This window comes from Littorina saxatilis, linkage group LG4 (assembly GCF_037325665.1).
Source record: "Littorina saxatilis isolate snail1 linkage group LG4, US_GU_Lsax_2.0, whole genome shotgun sequence".
Classification (NCBI taxonomy): domain Eukaryota; kingdom Metazoa; phylum Mollusca; class Gastropoda; order Littorinimorpha; family Littorinidae; genus Littorina; species Littorina saxatilis.
Window position 1 is genome coordinate 60,182,300 of NC_090248.1, and position 17,885 is coordinate 60,200,184.

A 17,885-nucleotide genomic window follows, 5' to 3' on the forward strand; every position below is an offset into this window, starting at 1 on the left:
AAAGGGAGATTAATGCCGGTAAAGACATATTACTTTCGCATGTATCTAATCTCCAGCCTAAGTTTTAATTCCCTTAATGTTCCCTTAATGTTCTCTGGAACGCTTGTAGTATTGTATTTGAAGTCAAGAAATCGTACGGGTCTTGCAAACACCGACAGCAGTCTACGCTGAGTTTTACTATGTGCAAAGATTATTCGTTAGAAATACAATAAAATCAAGAAACACACTCTAAGCCTAGGGCAACACATAATCATTTTTGTGTGATTAATTATATAACAGTTTTGCCTTTTCTCATTGAGCAATACTTGTTGAAAGTTGAGAAAGAAGGAAATTAAATAATTATGTTCTCCAACAATCTTTCGCGGTGCAGCCATCGTCCTAATAAATTTAAGGATGCGAGATTATCGTTCAAGTTCTACATATGGAACTGGCTTTTATCCAAGTCAATAATATATACTGACGAGTTGCTTGTTAGCAATCCGTAGAGTAATGCCAGTGACTTCTGATAAATAAGGTAATGTTTCTTTTGCATCTCAGGCTTCTATTGCATATCAGGCACCCAATAACCCATCAGCAAGCTCAAGCAACAATGCAATGCTTCTTCAGCATACCAGGTTTTGTTAAAGAATTCTAAACACACTCATGAACCTATATGTCCAGCACCTTTAATCGCCAATGCCTAACCTCCTGTCTCGGCATATGCAAATGCTTCCAGGACATACCCAACAACATTCCTGTCAGTAAACTGAATCACACAACAAAACCAGAACATGCCGAGATCACTTCCGACACAGCTACAGCAGTTAAGGTGTCGGTGCTGACAAGGCTGTTGACGATACTGAATTTAGTATTGTGGAATCCAGCAAACCGCTCTTTGCTTCGTCGCCATGCCCCTCCCTCCTCCCCTTCCCTCTCCCTTTCAACAGATGAGAGGCACCGAATGCATAGATCTATGTCAGGTGACATTTAAAGCCATGCTATGTTTAAAAAAAATAACGTACATTCCCCTCAAACAATAATTAATCTCAAACATAATAGCTGAATGCCAAGCCATTACAGCAGTGAGCGTACTTTGCACTTTACACGCGTGGGTGTGGCAGCCATTGAGTTTGTGTTAATCGTTTTCCGCCATCCATTAAGCCAGTGTCATCCGCGCCATAGGGAGAGGCGAAGGTTGACACGAGATTAAAAGGGAGACCGTGACATACAAGCTTGATATGTAGCATGTCCCATTTCAACAAAATATAAGACATTTATCGTGTATTTTGTCTTTGTCTCATAGTTCATCACACAGTTGATAAAGTGACCTAAGGTCGATGAAAGTCCTGACAATTGTACAGTGGTATCAAGATCAACAAGTCGGAACCAACCCAAACATATATTTTTCCTTGCCGAAAATGACCCAAACATATATTTTTCCTTGCCGAAAACGACCCAAACATACGTTTCTTTTTCAATGCCGGAAATCCGGCTCATGCCTGAAAACCTGCGGGCCTGCACTCAGGCCAAATGGACCTAAGATGATGTTAATTGCAATGAACGATGGTTAGTTATTGTTGTTTGTCGTGCAATAAACGAACAAATGCGAACTTGATCTCCCAATAAACAAGATTAAATCCGGACTGTTTTTGGCCGAGCTACCGAAACAAGACCCGCTGGCCACCATGACTGCACACGTTTCAACATCCAGGGAGGAGCGGAAGAAAAGCTTAAGAAAAAGCTTGGTTTCCCAGGTGGGTGGTAAAGGGAGCTAATCACTTCATAACAGATGATCTGCCCCCTGCGAGTGTCGTGCCCGTGCAGCGAGACAACTGTGGCGCATTCAGCGTCCTTTGTGCCCGTTGTCACACGACCCAGGCTGCAGTCAAAGGGCACACAACAGCCGCGCTGGTTGGGGGCGGGCATCCTGCGACCCTCCGCAGTGATCGCGACACGGCCCACAAAAGGAGAGCAGCGGGAACCGGGGGTTGTCCGCCTTGACTCGATTCATGGGATGTCTTGTGGGCTTCCCCCACCAGGCGTTGCCGGCTCGCTAACAGCTTGTTTATGGCTGGGGAGGAGAAGGAGAAAGAGAGGGGTTAGGGTGGGGGGAAGAACCCAGCCCTCCGTTTCAGTTTAAATCGCTCTACCCCTTGTCATTGACGAGTTGTGAATTGATTTGGTTGCGCTTTTTTTCAGGGGTGTTTTGAAGCTAGTTGTGAGGATACATTTTGTATGTTCTCACAGCAGTCTGTGCACACCGGGGCTCCGGGACAGAAACCACACGCTGAAAGGAAATCGCACAGTGGTGTGACTTCACATAATTTTGTATGCTTTCCTTTTTATCACCTTATTTTTTTAACGTAGACGATGATTCAGAGAGAAAAGGAATGTCCTCGCTGGGGCGTTGACACGCACATCACAGAAATTGTACTCTGAAGGTTTTACTGGACGGCAATGCGACTGGAAGCCAGCGCTATTTCTCATGTTGTTGGGCATTTTCCCTACAAAATTACAACATTTTGAGAAGTTAGGTGAAAGGTCTATTGGTGTCGTATGATGAACTAAGCTTTCTCCCCCGAAAGCGGCGTATGACTGCCTGAATGGCGGGATAAAAACGGTCATACGCGTAAAACCCCACTCGTGCAAGATCATGAGTGAACGAGGGAGTTTCAGCCCATGAACGAGAAAGAAGACGAAGAGAAGAACAAAACCTGTCAGTCGGCTTTAGAAAGTAGTACTGATGGATACCTTGCTTCCTGTGCAAACAATCGTCAACATCACCACCAGTGTGCCATGCAAGGCTTTACACGAGATAAACGCAGCCATCCACTTGGACAAATGCCAACAATCTGCAACGTGGTTAGCCTACTTTCTGTGCATAGTAGGGTTATTGTATCTAAATAAACGTCATAACTGGCATTTTGGTCAGCCAGCTAAATTAATTCATCAGAGTAATTGGCACTCTGCACATGAAGCAGCCATGTTGCTGACATTTGTTAAGTGTTGAAGTGGAAATATCACTGAGACACGAGTCTTTAGAAGTGTGCTGTCCCTATCTCGACACATACGAGCGCAGCAGACGATGTTCGGGAATAACGCTTGCGTGTTTGTCTGGGTTGTGAAAGAGGGAATAATCTTGCTCGTGTTGAGTCAAACTTTCGCACGTGACATTAAAGATGCTGCTCCGCTCAGAGCACTGTCGAAACAACGATTTGTCCGTTTGTCGCAGATCAGGATATAAACCATTCTGAGTTCTGAGTTGTTGTGTCGTGTAAGGACCTGTCATTTTCACGGAAAAGAAAGCAGACAGCGTGGCATGCAAAGTAGAATGACTCATCACCAAGAAACCCTGGGTAGACGGTGATGATCGTTGAAAGCAGGTATTGAACGGGGTTCCTGTTGTCAGACCTGAGACGAGTTGCCTGGGCCAGAGCGACCCGAAGCACTCGCAATGCGCTTTTCGAAACCCCGTTTCTTGGGGCAGTGCAGGAAAGCGCACGCGAAGCACCCGGCGAGCGGCTTTGGAATATGCTCGCCTGCCGCGCGCTTCGTTTTCCAAGATGGCGACGGTGTTTAAACTGTGATGGCGTGTAGCGTGTCGCGGTCTTCTCGGCGTGGTTTTCGACGTGACTCTAGGGATCCACTGCTTTTCAAGGTTTAGGGACTGCCCATGCTACATTTCCCATCATAACGACGTTCTTTTATTGACCGAATCGTCTGCTAGCTTAAGTATGACAACTTTCTTCCACATCTCACATCAGTCATCGTCTCTTTTTTTTTTGGTCGCCCTCTTGAAGCGCCCTGTCTCGGTAAGATTCGTTGCATAGGCCCCCAAAAAGCGACTTGGCTGAGAAAAAGGGCCTTGATTCCTATGCAACACATGGCTGCGCTCACTCTGACTGGACCCACTGAGGCAGCCACCAGCGTGCCACTAATGCGATGGCAAGTTTATGGTCCGGGCTGAAATTCACGCTTTCTCTTCAACTACTGGGGCGTTGCTGTCGGTTCAGCCACCCGTGAAGTGTGGGGTAGAACGCCATTTGGTGTGCACACACATTAACCTCCGAGGCCGCCACAATATTCCACGCATGATTACACTCCCTTTTTTTCTCGCATTAATTTTGGTTTTAAGAGCCGAGTGAAGCTGGGTCCTGGTGAAGCTTTCCGAGGGTTTTTTTGTCTACGAGAAAGAGAGAGGTCAAAAAAGTTGAGGTTGACACGTTGGGTTCTAAGTGAGAAAGTTCGTGTCACTGTCGCTGTAATTATTTCTCTGTGGCTGTTGATGTTGCTGCTGTTATTGTTTGTGTTGTCGCTTTTATTTAGTTGATGTTGCCATTGTTGTACGTTGCTGTTGACGTTGTCATTGTTATTGCTGTTTTTGTTAATCCAATGGTTCATCTTTATTATTTGTTTACGGCTGTTCATGCTTCTGCTGCTATTGTTTTTGTTGTCGCTTTTATTTTGTTGCTGTTGATGGTGTCATTGGTGTTGCTTGTGCTGCTTTAGCTTTTGTTGTTTATCCAATGGTTCATCCTGATTTTACACCTGTACAGACGTCCACCGTGCCTCAAGCAATCATTGGAAACTACTTTATTTCTTTCAGCTGAAGTCTTATCGTGTATGATTCCGCCCTTGTGTGGAGGTTGGGGGAGCTGGTGTTTCACTTAACCGTTTTTGCTCTTCATCATCAGACACTGTTATCGAAAAACAACGCCGCCGTCGTTGTCGTCATCCTCACCAATCATCACCAACATAACAACAACAACATGACATTTTACACCTTAAAAATCAAGCAATCAAAACTCCAGGTCAAAAGTGACACATCTGGCAGCAAGAAGTACGGACAGCTAACGGTGTGTAACTCACATTCTAAGCTATAATAACGCACCATTTCTGGCGATCGTAACTTTTCCCAGCGCGTTTCTCCAGATGCATGTATGTATGTTTACAAGAGGCACATTTGTGACCCTCCACCACGAAATGAGTCGCATGTCACCTCGCGCGGTTCTGCGCTAGGCTTAATATAAGTCCGGGGAGTGTCTGGTAAAAGTGTGAGGGTCACCTTAGTCACAGGCTTATAATTCAAACAGTTTTCGCTCTATTCTAAAACGGTTTTCACCACTGGATAGAGCATAAAACACTCTTTAGGAAAATGTACAAATATGAAAATCATGCAAAGGTGACATGTGACTCATATCGTGGTGGAGGGTCACATTTAATACTTTATTGTCTCATGCTCATCATCCTGAATCAATTCTCACAGAGCCATCCCCTTTCACCCTTACACACATCGGGTTAGGGTGCCTTGTTTCTAGAACACTGCATTGGAAGCAAGGCCATCAAAATGTGCGGGTTTGTTTGTTTGTTTATTTGTTGCTTAACGTCCAGCCGACTACGCAGAGCCATATCAGGACGAGGAAGGGGGGGATGAAGGGGGCCACTTGTCAAGCGATTCCTGTTTACAAATGCACTAACCCATTACTTGTGTCCCAGCAGGCTTTAGTAAAACTAAATTAATACCTACTGGAAGATTACCAGTTTCCAGTATGTTAAAATAGGCTTAACCTATCTACTGCTGGACTTACATCAGAACACTAACAGATTAAACTATACATGAATCGCGAGACAAGCGGCAAGAGAAGAGATTTTTGGAAAAAATACAGGTGAATGAGCAAGAAGGCAGAAAAAAAAAGAATTCATGAAGAAAAAGAGAGCATGACAGGAAAGAGGAACCAAAAATCTACCTAACAGCAAACTAGAAAGCTCCTGCGGTTCCAAAAACAGGAGGGGCCTTTAATTTCATAACCGCAGTGCCCCACTGCGGGAAAATGTGCGGGTAAAAGCGTCGCAAGGAAGTTGTCTGGAATATTTATGCCGAGGCCAAATCGAAGCGCACGCGATATTTGACGAGTACTCACAGTCAGTTCCTGGTTTCTTGAACATAAAATTGTCCAAAAGCGTTTGTATCGATTTCTACCATTTTTTTTTAATGCGATTTCTAAATCTTTCTTTGCAGAATGAGACAACCAAAAAGATTTGTGACGTGAAAATGTTATTTACGCGTTTTGGGCATTGGTATCCCGAAACATCCTTCATGAAAACTAACTCCAAGATGTCCATTTGCCCATTTTTCAGTCACGTTCGAAAGTACACAGATAACAACTGTCACAAAGGAAGAAATTGCTTAATCTAACAAGCAGCCCCGAATACATAAAACTCCAGGTGATGACATATAGGCAATGCAATATGTATAGAAAAGCAGATCACGACATATAAACAACTCAAAATGCCTGGAAATGCAAAGCATTATTTTTCGCTGATTTGCCCCTCCCCCCCCCCCCCCAAAAAAAAAGGAGGAACCCCCCCCCCCTTACAACTCATTTGGTCCGGCCCTGCATAGCATGATACATAGGCAACTCATAATGCCTTACGTAAGCAGTGAGATTTTTCTCCTTTTAAAACAATAATAAAAAAAATCTGCTCCGATCTTGATGGAAAGGTGTCAGCATCTCTGACTTATCAAACAGTACTCAGGGTGAGAATAACGGAACGGAATGCCACCTTTTCTCTGCACTCATTTCGAGCCTACAGTGTGGCGTCTCAACCGGCTTGAAAGGTTTACGAGATCGTTACGTAACGGATAAAACTGTGCCAAATGTAAGTCGACACACAATTGTGCGATTTTGAAGTCTGATTTTTTCCTTTGCCTGACTCAGGGCTGCATCTAGAGGTGGGGGAGGGGGTCATGTGTTCCGGAAGCCCCCTCCCTCATCACCTTAATCGGCTAATATACCTCAAGGAGAAATCCCCGCTCGGTCAAGTTGATTATATGATTATATCCATAGATTGTTGAATAAAACACGGTTTAACACTTTCTACCCCACCTATGATGACCAAGGTGTTTTTAGCCGAGACCAGCTGTGCTGCAGCAGGTCACTCAGAATTGTAGTAACTGTGTAGTAACTGTGTATCAACACGCTGGAATGCAGGCGTTAGATCGACGTTACAGAAAGCGACTGAAGCTAACAGTCTGAGCGGATATATCTGTACCTGATCAGATAGAGCCATATGAGTGGGTACGGATATATCCGTACCTGATCAGATAGAGCCATATGAGTGGGTACGGATATATCCGTACCTGGGAGACAATGAGTTAAACCAAGTTGATGTACCTGCCATCCTCGTTTCGTGTTTGTGTGCGTGCACTCTCGAGGTCAGTGTGTGGGGTAGTAGTTGCTGTTCAATCCACTTACCGTACGCCCCACTTCGTTGTTGTGTAAGTTCATGAGGTTCCGTATGTTCCGACTATCCTCGTGAAGCATGGTCTCTGGTGCGTCCACAAAGCTTTTGGCGAACCACAACCCGTACTCGACATTGTCGCTGCAGCCTCCCCACTTCCACCCCTCGTCGTGAGATTTACCCAGTTGCGACATGTCGCAAGAACAGTCAGTAAGATTTCCGGCAGAACACGCTTGCGTCACTGAATGAACCACGCCCGCACTCAAAATGGCGTAGATAAATGCTGTCTCCTTTGTGCCTGAAACAAAGAAAATCAAACAAATTAGACTTGCATTTAAAAAAGACAACAGGACGACTGGAAATATATAATAATTGACTCATAACGCTCAGCCTCATTTGGTTATGGTGTATCGAATCAATGCTCGAAAGTTTACATATCATTATACGAGTGTATATATATTCACTGCTTACGAAAGGTTGTAGAGTATTCTTTGCGGTTGTTTACCCCCCCCCCCCCCCACCCCCCGCTACATTATTATGTGTTTTAAATACAGGGGCAACTTGAAACTCGCACGAAGAATTCTGAAGTTTCAATCATCAAAGTTCTTTTTTTACATCCGGAATATATATTCTTCTTAAGTGCTCAATTTATCTTGTACGCCCTTTTACTCAATCGTTACTTTGTTGTTATTACATGTAGTACTGAATTCTTCTTTGCTGGAGTGACGATTGTGTAGCTGACGAGTTCAACGACAAATATAATAACATTTTCGATAATGATGTATTTACATCCCCTCTTCCGATACCATCACTCTCCCCCCTTCCCTCCACCAACTCGGCTCAAAGATCAAAAGTCATAACGAGTAAAAAAAAAAAATTATATAAAAAAAAAGAAAAAAAAAAGATAAATAAAAGTGGTAAGAAAAATAATCATCAAGTTTTTTGAGAAAACAAAAGGTGTAACGAGTACAGTACAAGAACAGAAAAATACAAAAAAGATACTTCAAATATACGGAGAAAAAACAAACAAAAACTCAAGAGTCAAGAACACAGTTCCGACTCTTGGTAGATTCTGTTGCAGACATCAGAAGGTGAAAAAAAGGGCCACATTAAAAAAAACTTTAAAAAAACAGGAATAAAAAAAACCACGTGCTCAAAAGCAAATCCAAAATGAGCAAAAACACCATGCAGGGCTAGGGATGGGTTGGAAGAAGAAGAACAAATTATGTCGGTATGTCTCTGCGTGCGCGTGGAAAAGTCATTGAGAGCTCGTGTGCGCGTGTAAATCTTGACAAAAGTAAAAGCAAACTGTTGTGCCAACAATCCGACAGGTTGTCAGCGAGCCTCGCTTCCAATACGAGGCTCAGACTGCGCAGGGCGCCCCCTGGCTGACATGAAAACAACCCGAAGCTTGAGTGTTGTTCAGGGACTGTAACTCTTGCTTATTCTTCTGGTTCTCTTCTTCTTTTCTCTTTTGAGTGCTGTCGAGGGACATTAATTTTTTTTTCTGTTCTTGTCTTTATTTGTGTGTTATCTTCTTTTGGTTTTATTCGTGTTTTGTTTGTTTCTCTCTGTCTATTTCTGTCACTCTGTTTGTCTGTCTGTGGGTCTAGCTGTATGTATGTCTGTATGTCTGTGTGTATGTGTGTCTATATGCCTGTGTGTCTGTATTTCTGTGTGTCTGTATGTCTGTGTGTCTGTATGTCTGTGTGTCTGTGTGTCGCTGTGTGTGTGGCACTCTCTCTGTCTCTCTCTCTCGCTTTGTCTCTCTGTCTCTGTCTCTGTCTCTGTCTCTCTCTCTCTCTCTCTCTCTCTCTCTCTCTCTCTCTCTCTCGTTTTTTGAGAAGATTGCTTGAGAAAGTGGACGAGTGACGCCTTGGATTAAACACAATTTTATTCAAAATACATGACATGAAACAATTGACAAAAATGCAGCTAGGACACGAACTCAAGCAGATGCTTATTTGACGTGACCATAACAATGCTAAGTTACACAAGTGTTCATGATGGTGGACAACACAATTATTAACCAAAAAAACAAAATGTAGGAGGGGGGTATGGGGAACTTAATCAAAACAGGAGAATCCATTTTCGTTGGCGGTTCATGTACTCTATTAAGCGTGATTCGAGGACTCTCCATCCCTAGGCCCCTCTCTCTTTCTTTCTCTCTCTCTATTTTCTCTCGCTGCCTCTTTCTCTCTCTCTATTTTCTCTCGCTGCCTCTTTCTCTCTCTGTCTGTCTGCCTCTCTATCGTCCCTCGCTCTTTATTTCTCTCCCTCTCTCTCTCTCTCTCTCTCTCTCTCTCTCTCCCTCTCCCTCTCGCTCTCGCTCTCTCTCCCTCTCTCTCTCGCTCTCTCGCTCTCTCTCTCTCTCTCTCTCTCTTTATTCCTCTCTCTCTCACACTCTCTCTCTCTCCCTCTCTCTTTCCCTCTCTTTTCTCTCTCACCCTCTCTCTCTCTCTTCTCTCTCTCTCTCTCTCTCGCTCTCTTTCTCTCTCTCTCTCCTCTTTCTCTCTCTCTCTCTCTCTACTCTCTCTCTCTCTCTCTCTCTCTCTCGCTCTCTCTCTCTCTCTATCTCTCTCTCTCTCCTCTATCTCTCTCTCTCTCTCTCTCCTCACCCTCTCATCTCCTCTATCTCTCTCTCCTCTATCTCTCTCCCCCCCCTCTCTCTCTCTCTCTCTCTCTCTCTCTCTCTCTCTCTCTCTCTCTCTCTCTCTCTCTCTCTCTCTTTTGGTAAATCGTCTGAAAAACATAAGAGCAATATTCTGCTCGAAGCGATTAACCTGTTTATACAGATGCATTTCATGATAATGTGACAAGAAATGTCTTCTCTCTTTATATTTAGTCAAGTTTTGACTAAATATTTTAACATCGAGGGGGAATCGAAACGAGGGTCGTGGTGTATGTGTGTGTGTGTGTGCGTGTGTGCGTGTGTGTGTGTGTGTAGAGCGATTCAGACTAAACTACTGGACCGATCTTTATGAAATTTGACATGAGAGTTCCTGGGTATGAAATCCCCGAACGTTTTTTTCATTTTTTTGATAAATGTCTTTGATGACGTCATATCCGGCTTTTCGTGAAAGTTGAGGCGGCACTGTCACGCCCTCATTTTTCAACCAAATTGGTTGAAATTTTGGTCAAGTAATCTTCGACGAAGCCCGGGGTTCGGTATTGCATTTCAGCTTGGTGGCTTAAAAATTAATTAATGACTTTGGTCATTAAAAATCTGAAAATTGTAAAAAAAAATAAAAATTTATAAAACGATCCAAATTTACGTTTATCTTATTCTCCATCATTTGCTGATTCAAAAAACATATAAATATGTTATATTCGGATTAAAAACAAGCTCTGAAAATTAAATATATAAAAATTATTATCAAAATTTTTTTTTCGAAATCGTTTTAAAAACACTTTCATCTTATTCCTTGTCGGTTCCTGATTCCAAAAACATATAGATATGATATGTTTGGATTAAAAACACGCTCAGAAAGTTAAAACGAAGAGAGGTACAGAAAAGCGTGCTATGCAGCATAGCGTAACCACTACCCCGCTCTTCTTGTCAATTTCACTGCCTATGCCGTGAGCGATGGACCACGAGTATACGGTCTTGCTGCGTTGCATTGCGTTCAGTTTCATTCTGTGAGTTCGACAGCTACTTGACTAAATATTGTATTTTCGCCTTACGCGACTTGTTTTCCTTTCGTCTAGATCGGTCTACTATTGAATCAACCGTACCTGCAGCACGAAAGAACGAGCGACAGCAGACGGCAAAGACTGAAAAGCAAGAACAGAAATAGCCAGAGGTACGGAAGGGAAGAGAATCTAAGGTGACAGGGGGAAGAATTTACGTGTGTGCGAAATTGCTTAACACTAAGCACACGCTGTTAGAGAATTCCTGCGCCTCTGCGAGGCATCATAAACTACTCACTGTATGATGGTCGATCAAATATGAACGTCAAAACTCTGTCCAACAACAGTTGCTTCAACAGCTGAAACTTAAATCATACAGATGGAGGAAGCAGAGCCACGAGTAACAACGTCTTTCACTCCTCCTGCCCCCCCCTCCCTTCTCTTTGCACCCCCACCATTTCTTTGGGACCCCCCCCCCCCCCCCCCCCCGCCCATTCCTGTCTCTACTCGAAGCGAAACCCTTATGCCTGTCGGGAGGATGCTCCAAGGGTAATGATGTGTGCATTGAAGATGCAGGTAGAACATGCCGCGTGCAATGCTCCGTTTGGGCCATTGAGCGCCGGTGTCACGATTTCATCTTTCGCCTGTGTACATATTTCTCCCTCGATATATACTCAAGACTGAAATGTTGTTTCCTGGTCAAATTAAGAAGTGAAATTATTTATGGACGAAAAGCATGTCAGTTTCTTGCATGTGAAGAAAATTGGTGGTGAAATGTAATAGATTTCACCCCCAAAATCGATTTATTCGAACACGTGTACCGAGTGGTTACGTCCCTTGAGTAAGAAGGGAAACATTTTAGGATGAATCAAATTTCTAAGTTAAATAATACAAATTGGTTGGACAAATTTGGCCCCATGAATGTAAGGTACACAAGGTCGCTCATCAGTACTATCGAAGGGTGTTTTTTTGTTCAGTGTAGAGTTTATACTGGATCAACGAGGCCGAGAATCAAAATATCACCACGGCGAAAGATGAAAACGTCACACCGGCTCAGCCTTTTTTTGTCATTGTCAGAAAATATATTTGTCTCTTTGTCTTCGTTTCTGTTGATGTTTGGCAGTAGCGTGCTTTCTTTATTCACTGTTACTGCTTTAAGCCTGAGTGAGACCCAGTGAAGAGTTTTTTTTCTGGTTAGAAATTACGAAATTCTTCTTTTTATTCCTCTTTTCCCCCTCCTTCCTTCCTGTTACTGTTTTTCTTTATAATGATTATGCAACGTTTCTTATGTTATTAATAGATTTGGTTTATTGAGACGAATTGTTCAGCGTTACCGCCTTACGTTGTAATGTCCATGCAGGAACACCACTATAAGCTTCTAGCTTGTTGCTGTTACCTGTGTATTTTGTATACATGTCATGATTGTAACTTTTGTTAAAATAAACTTATGTTTTAACCAAATTACGAAATTAAATAAAGCAGCAGTTGCTTGTTTCTTTTTACATTTATTCAAGTTTTGACTAAATGTTTTAACGTAGAGGGGGGAATCGAGACGAGGGTCGTGGTGTATGTGTGTCTGTCTGTCTGTCTGTCTGTCTGTCTGTGTGTGTGTGTGTAGAGCGATTCAGACTAAACTACTGGACCGATCTTTATGAAATTTGACATGAGAGTTCCTGGGTATGATATCCTCAGACTTTTTTTCATTTTTTTGATAAATGTCTTTGATGACGTCATATCCAGCTTTTCGTGAAAGTTGAGGCGGCACTGTCACGCTCTCATTTTTCAACCAAATTGGTTGAAATTTTGGTCAAGTAATCTCCGACGAAGCCCGGACTTCGGTATTGCATTTCAGCTTGGTGGCTTAAAAATTAATTAATGACTTTGGTCATTAAAAATCTGAAAATTGTAAAAAATCCAAATTTACGTTCATCCTTTTCTCCATCATTTTCTGATTCCAAAAACATATAAATATGTTATATTTGGATTAAAAACAAGCTCTGAAAATTAAAAATATAAAAATTATTATCAAAATTAAATTTTTGAAATCAATTTAAAAACACTTTCATCTTATTTCTTGTCGGTTCCTGATTCCAAAAACATATAGATATGATATGTTTGGATTAAAAACACGCTCAGAAAGTTAAAACGAAGAGAGGTACAGAAAAGCGTGCTATCCTTCTCAGCGCAACTACTACCCCGCTCATCTTGTCAATTTCACTGCCTTTGCCATGAGCGATGGACTGACGATGCTACGAGTATACGGTCTTGCTGCGTTGCATTGCGTTCAGTTTCATTCTGTGAGTTCGACAGCTACTTGACTAAATGTTGTATTTTCGCCTTACGCGACTTGTTTTTGAATTTCCTTGGTCTTTTACAAGTTTAGAGATATAATTTGCTTGTATGTTATGGTGCGTTGTGTTGTGGTGCAGACATTTGTTTACCTGTTTGTTTATTATTTGTGTCGTGTTGTGTCGTTAGTTGGTTTGTGTGTCATTTTAACGAAATAAGTTGACAGACAGACAGACAGACAGAACACAAACCATAAACAGAAAATGACATCGAACTTGCTCCTCAACTGTTCACGGTCTCATTCCACCATGGCAGAAGGATCTTAGTCTCTCCCGCCCGTTCAAACTCGGGTGGGAGGGAGGTGGGAGGAACAGCAAACTCCCCAAGGAGGGGCTGTACCCCGGGTGGACTGGAGGGGGAGGAAAAGGACACAGCAGTGTCTGTTGATATGGTCACGAAGAGACCCTCCCTGCAAACCACGCTACGCCTGCCTGGCACCACTGTCTGTTCTGTCAACACAGGCCTTAGCGTTTTATCGTCTTCCGCCGCCTCGCTGCTGTTAGAATGTCGGCTTTCTCCCTCAAATAATATCTATTTCCTCGGTTTAATAGTTTCAGATAAAAAGAACAAGTAAAACATTAAAAAGTACAGAAAAAGCCAGAAGAGATCTGGAGCAATTCGCGAAAAAGGTTAAACACAAAAGAAAACAAAACGTAGGGCCTACCAGTAATGTATTAACACCACACACATACGGAACAAAAAGGCTAAGAAGAGAACGCGTGTGTGTGTGTGTGTGTGTGTGTGTGTGTGTGTGTGTGTGTGTGTGTGTGTGTGTGTGTGTTATCCTGCATATGCCCCTGTATGTCCTTCCTGTGAGTGTGTGCAAGAACTAATTCCTTGCTTGCCACAGTCGAAAAGCACTCTGACTGGTCACCCTAACACAAAAGTGCGCTGCGTTTTTAAAAACAACAATTTACAAAGGACAAGACCGTTTAACTCCTTGAGGTCAGAGCAAGCATAACCTTTGGAGTTAAACCCTCTTAAAACCGCGGACAGTCTCAAATCTGCGAGCGTCCGTCTGCAAACATGTTGAGCTTTGGGAGACTAGCGAATGGCTGACTTTGACGCCGACTTTAACTCGCTAATGGCTAAAACCAATATCTGTTGGCCTTTGCTTCTGCTATTCTCACGGCTTCCATTTGCGCTGTCTACCCGACTGCCTGTGTTTGTGTCTACGCCGTCTGTCTGTTTGTGTGTATGTCTCTGTGTACACTCTCTCTCTGTCTCTGTCTCTGTCTGTCTCTGTCTCTATCTCCCTCTCTCTGTCTCTCTCTGTCTCTCTGTGTGTCTCTCTCTCGCTCTCTCTCTCTCTCTCTCTCTCTCTCTCTCTCTCTCTCTCTCTCTCTCTCTCAAAAAATCATCCCTCCTATACCTCGCATAGACCTCTACAAATCGAGCTCAGCCTTCTCGGAAGCTTTTCTCTGGAACTCCTTCCCCCAACAGATAAGAAATGCAACTTCAGTGGAAATGTTTAAGAGACAGTCACGTTCACACATCATTCGTGAATGAAATGTCTTGTTCGATTGTTATTTTGTTGAATATTTTGTACTCGTGTTAACGGATGTGTAGCTGATTTGAGCAACTTAATTCTCAAAATGAAATGTTTAACTATGTCAATGTAATTTTGTAATTTTTGAGTTCTCCTTATATAATTCCTTAAATGCACATTGTGTTGCAATCCATACAATGTAATTCTGTATCTTATATGATTGAATTTTTATTTCTTATGTCCGTCTGTCTTTATGTGTTGTATAAAGGACAGGCTGGAAGAATAGGCTTTGCCTAAAACCTTTATCCTTTTGTAATAAAGTTCTGAGTCTGAGTCTGAGTCTGAGTCTCTCTCTCTCTCTCTCTCTCTCTCTCTCTCTCTCTCTCTCTCTCTCTCTCTCTCTCTCTCTCTCTCTCTCTCTCAAAACGCAAATAAGAAAAGGGATAAACCCGCGAAAATATTAACACGGAACATTCAGACTGACAGACCGACAGACCGATAGACAGACAGACAGACAGACACACACACACACACACACACACACACACACACACACACACACACACACACACACACACACACACTTCGCATGTCTCTCCCTCGTCTCTCGCCACCATATCACATCATCACCGCATCAAACACATGCCGAAGTTAAATGCGAATGCCTGAATGCAGAGCAACATTGAATTTATGCATATGAATGTCTGAATAAATAGTTGTATGATATACACGTATGTCTGCCTCTCTCTGGGTGGTCTCTTGCTTTGGGCTACTAAAGCTGAATTTCAAATACATTTTATACATCGCCATGGCCTTCACATTATATCGTCAAGTAAAGTTCGTTCATATTGTCTTGTTCGGGGATAGAATGACAGCCAGTCAAAGGGCTGGCATAACCACAGTTTTAGACTTTAAATAAATAAAAATACCCAAACATTGCACTTATCTACATGTTATTGATGTTGTCACTTAAAAACCGCAAATGATTATTTGAGGTTTGAACAAACAAACAAACAAACAAACACACACACGCAAACACACACACACACACACACACACACATACACACACACACACACACACACACACACAATAAATAAATCAATAATCAAATACATAAATATATAAATAAATAAATAAATAATCAAATAAATAAACACATACATTCATCAATTTAAAAAACAAAAACCTGCCTGTAACCACATACCTACGTAACCGAGCGCCAACGGCCACCTCTTTCATGACAGAAAAGTAATCCGGGGCATAAGCGTGGGGACAGTGTCTGTGCTTTCTCCGGAAACAACACAGTGCAGAACATGACAGGACAAGACAGAGACAAACAGACGAACAAACAGACGAACGCACTGATGGTAGTGGAGGCTCAGTCTTCCATTGACACTAGTGCAGCCACACATGACAGCGCGCTGCACGTGCCAAGCGTTAGCAAAACTGACAAAGACGAACATGGTACAGACAAAACAAAGGGGAAGGGAGGTGGAGGTAAACAGGCGTTGTCAAGAGGGAGAAAAGAGCAGAAAACACCAGTCGACAGAAGACAGCTCACCCTATCCATGAGTATGCAACGCGTGGAGCACGGAAGACACCGATCAACAACACCTAAGCGTCGCCTTTCTGGAGAGAAGGACCGCTCACCCGTGGACAAGTTTCCAAGACGTGATAAAACAGACAGTGACAACGGAGAAGAACAGGGGGAGGGAGAGGGATGGGTAGAAGGTGAAGGAGAGGTACCTGATGAAAGAGAGAGGTGGGGATAACGGGTTGTCAATGTCAGGACTTGGATTTCGATTTTGGACTGGATTACGGACGAGCCCTTTGATCACGATTTTGGTATTTGGTCTGTGTAGACTTGATATGACTACGTTCACTACCAACGTATCATGCCCTAATGGCGAGTAAACTGCGTATATGTTCGTTGAATTGTAGAGGACTGAGAAACAAATGGAAAAGAACAACGTTGTTTAAATTTTTGAGAGAAAAAAAGTTTGATATTATTTGTTTGCAAGAAACACACATAAGTTGTAAAGATGTAATATTGTGGGAAAAACAATGGGGAGGGGAAGTATTTGCACAAGCTGGAACATGTTACAGTAAGGGTGAGGTCATTTTGACGTCAAAACATTTTGATGGAAAAATTGAATTAGTTAAAAAACAAGAACGGGTTGTTGTTATCTCTGTAGAATACAGAAAACAGTGCATTAATATTATAAATGTGTATGCTCCAAATGAATCAAATGAGAAAATGGCATTTTTTCATTCTATTAGAAATATTGTGGATGAACTTGAAACCGACCAGTTTATCTTATGTGGTGATTTTAACTGTGTGGTCAACAATGAACTTGACATTATTTCTGGCCGGCCTCATAGTAACAGAGAAATTGAAGTTTTCACAGATTTAACCAATACCTTAACTGACATATGGAGATACTTTCATGATGATGAAAAAGATTATACCTGGAACAGATTTAACCCCTTTGTAGCCAGGCGACTTGATTATTGTTTTGTATCTAGAGGAGTGTTGTTATCGTGTGTATCAGCAGATCATATTTGTGTCCCAAGTTCAGATCACAAAGCTGTTGTTGTCGAAATGAATGACAAGGATTTTATTAGAGGTCCAGGTTACTGGCGGTTCAACAACAGTTATTTGAAAAATCAACATTTTCTTGAACAAATGAATTCACTTCTGGATGTTTTGGTTGAAGAAGCCGAGAATGATGCCTCAGCAATAAACAGATGGGAATTGGCAAAAGTACAGATAAGAAATTTCTGCATTGAATTTGGTAAAAAACAGTCGTGTAATAGGAAAAATGAAGAAATCAGGTTACAAACCCGCCTAAGAGAACTGGAAAGATTATTGATTGATAAGATTGAAAATAATGGGTTGCAAACAGAATTACTAAAATTGAAACAAAAGTTAGAATTATTAGAACTAGAAAAAGCAAGGGGTGCACAGGTTAGAGCTAGGGTGAAGTGGATAGAAGAGGGGGAAAAAAACACAAAATTTTTTTGTAACTTAGAAAAAAGACAAAAGAAGAAAAACATTATGTCACGCCTCAGCACTTTAGCGGGTGAAACAATAACCGACCAGAAATTGATTTTACAAGAACAAAAAGAATATTATACACTTTTGTATAGTCTGAAAACTGATTCTGAAAATACGGTAAAAGATAGTTTGGAA

The 17,885-nt window shown here is 42.2% G+C and overlaps 1 protein-coding gene across 1 annotated transcript in view; it reads right to left on the minus strand.

Moving 5' to 3' along the window:
• Positions 1–17,885, minus strand: part of LOC138965255 (protein Wnt-16-like) — an 82,528-nt gene that overhangs the window by 36,695 nt on the left and 27,948 nt on the right. The window contains exon 3 of the mRNA XM_070337380.1: positions 7,236–7,519. Within this exon, the coding sequence (XP_070193481.1) occupies positions 7,236–7,519 (284 nt within the window). The remainder of the gene's footprint in view (positions 1–7,235; positions 7,520–17,885) is intronic.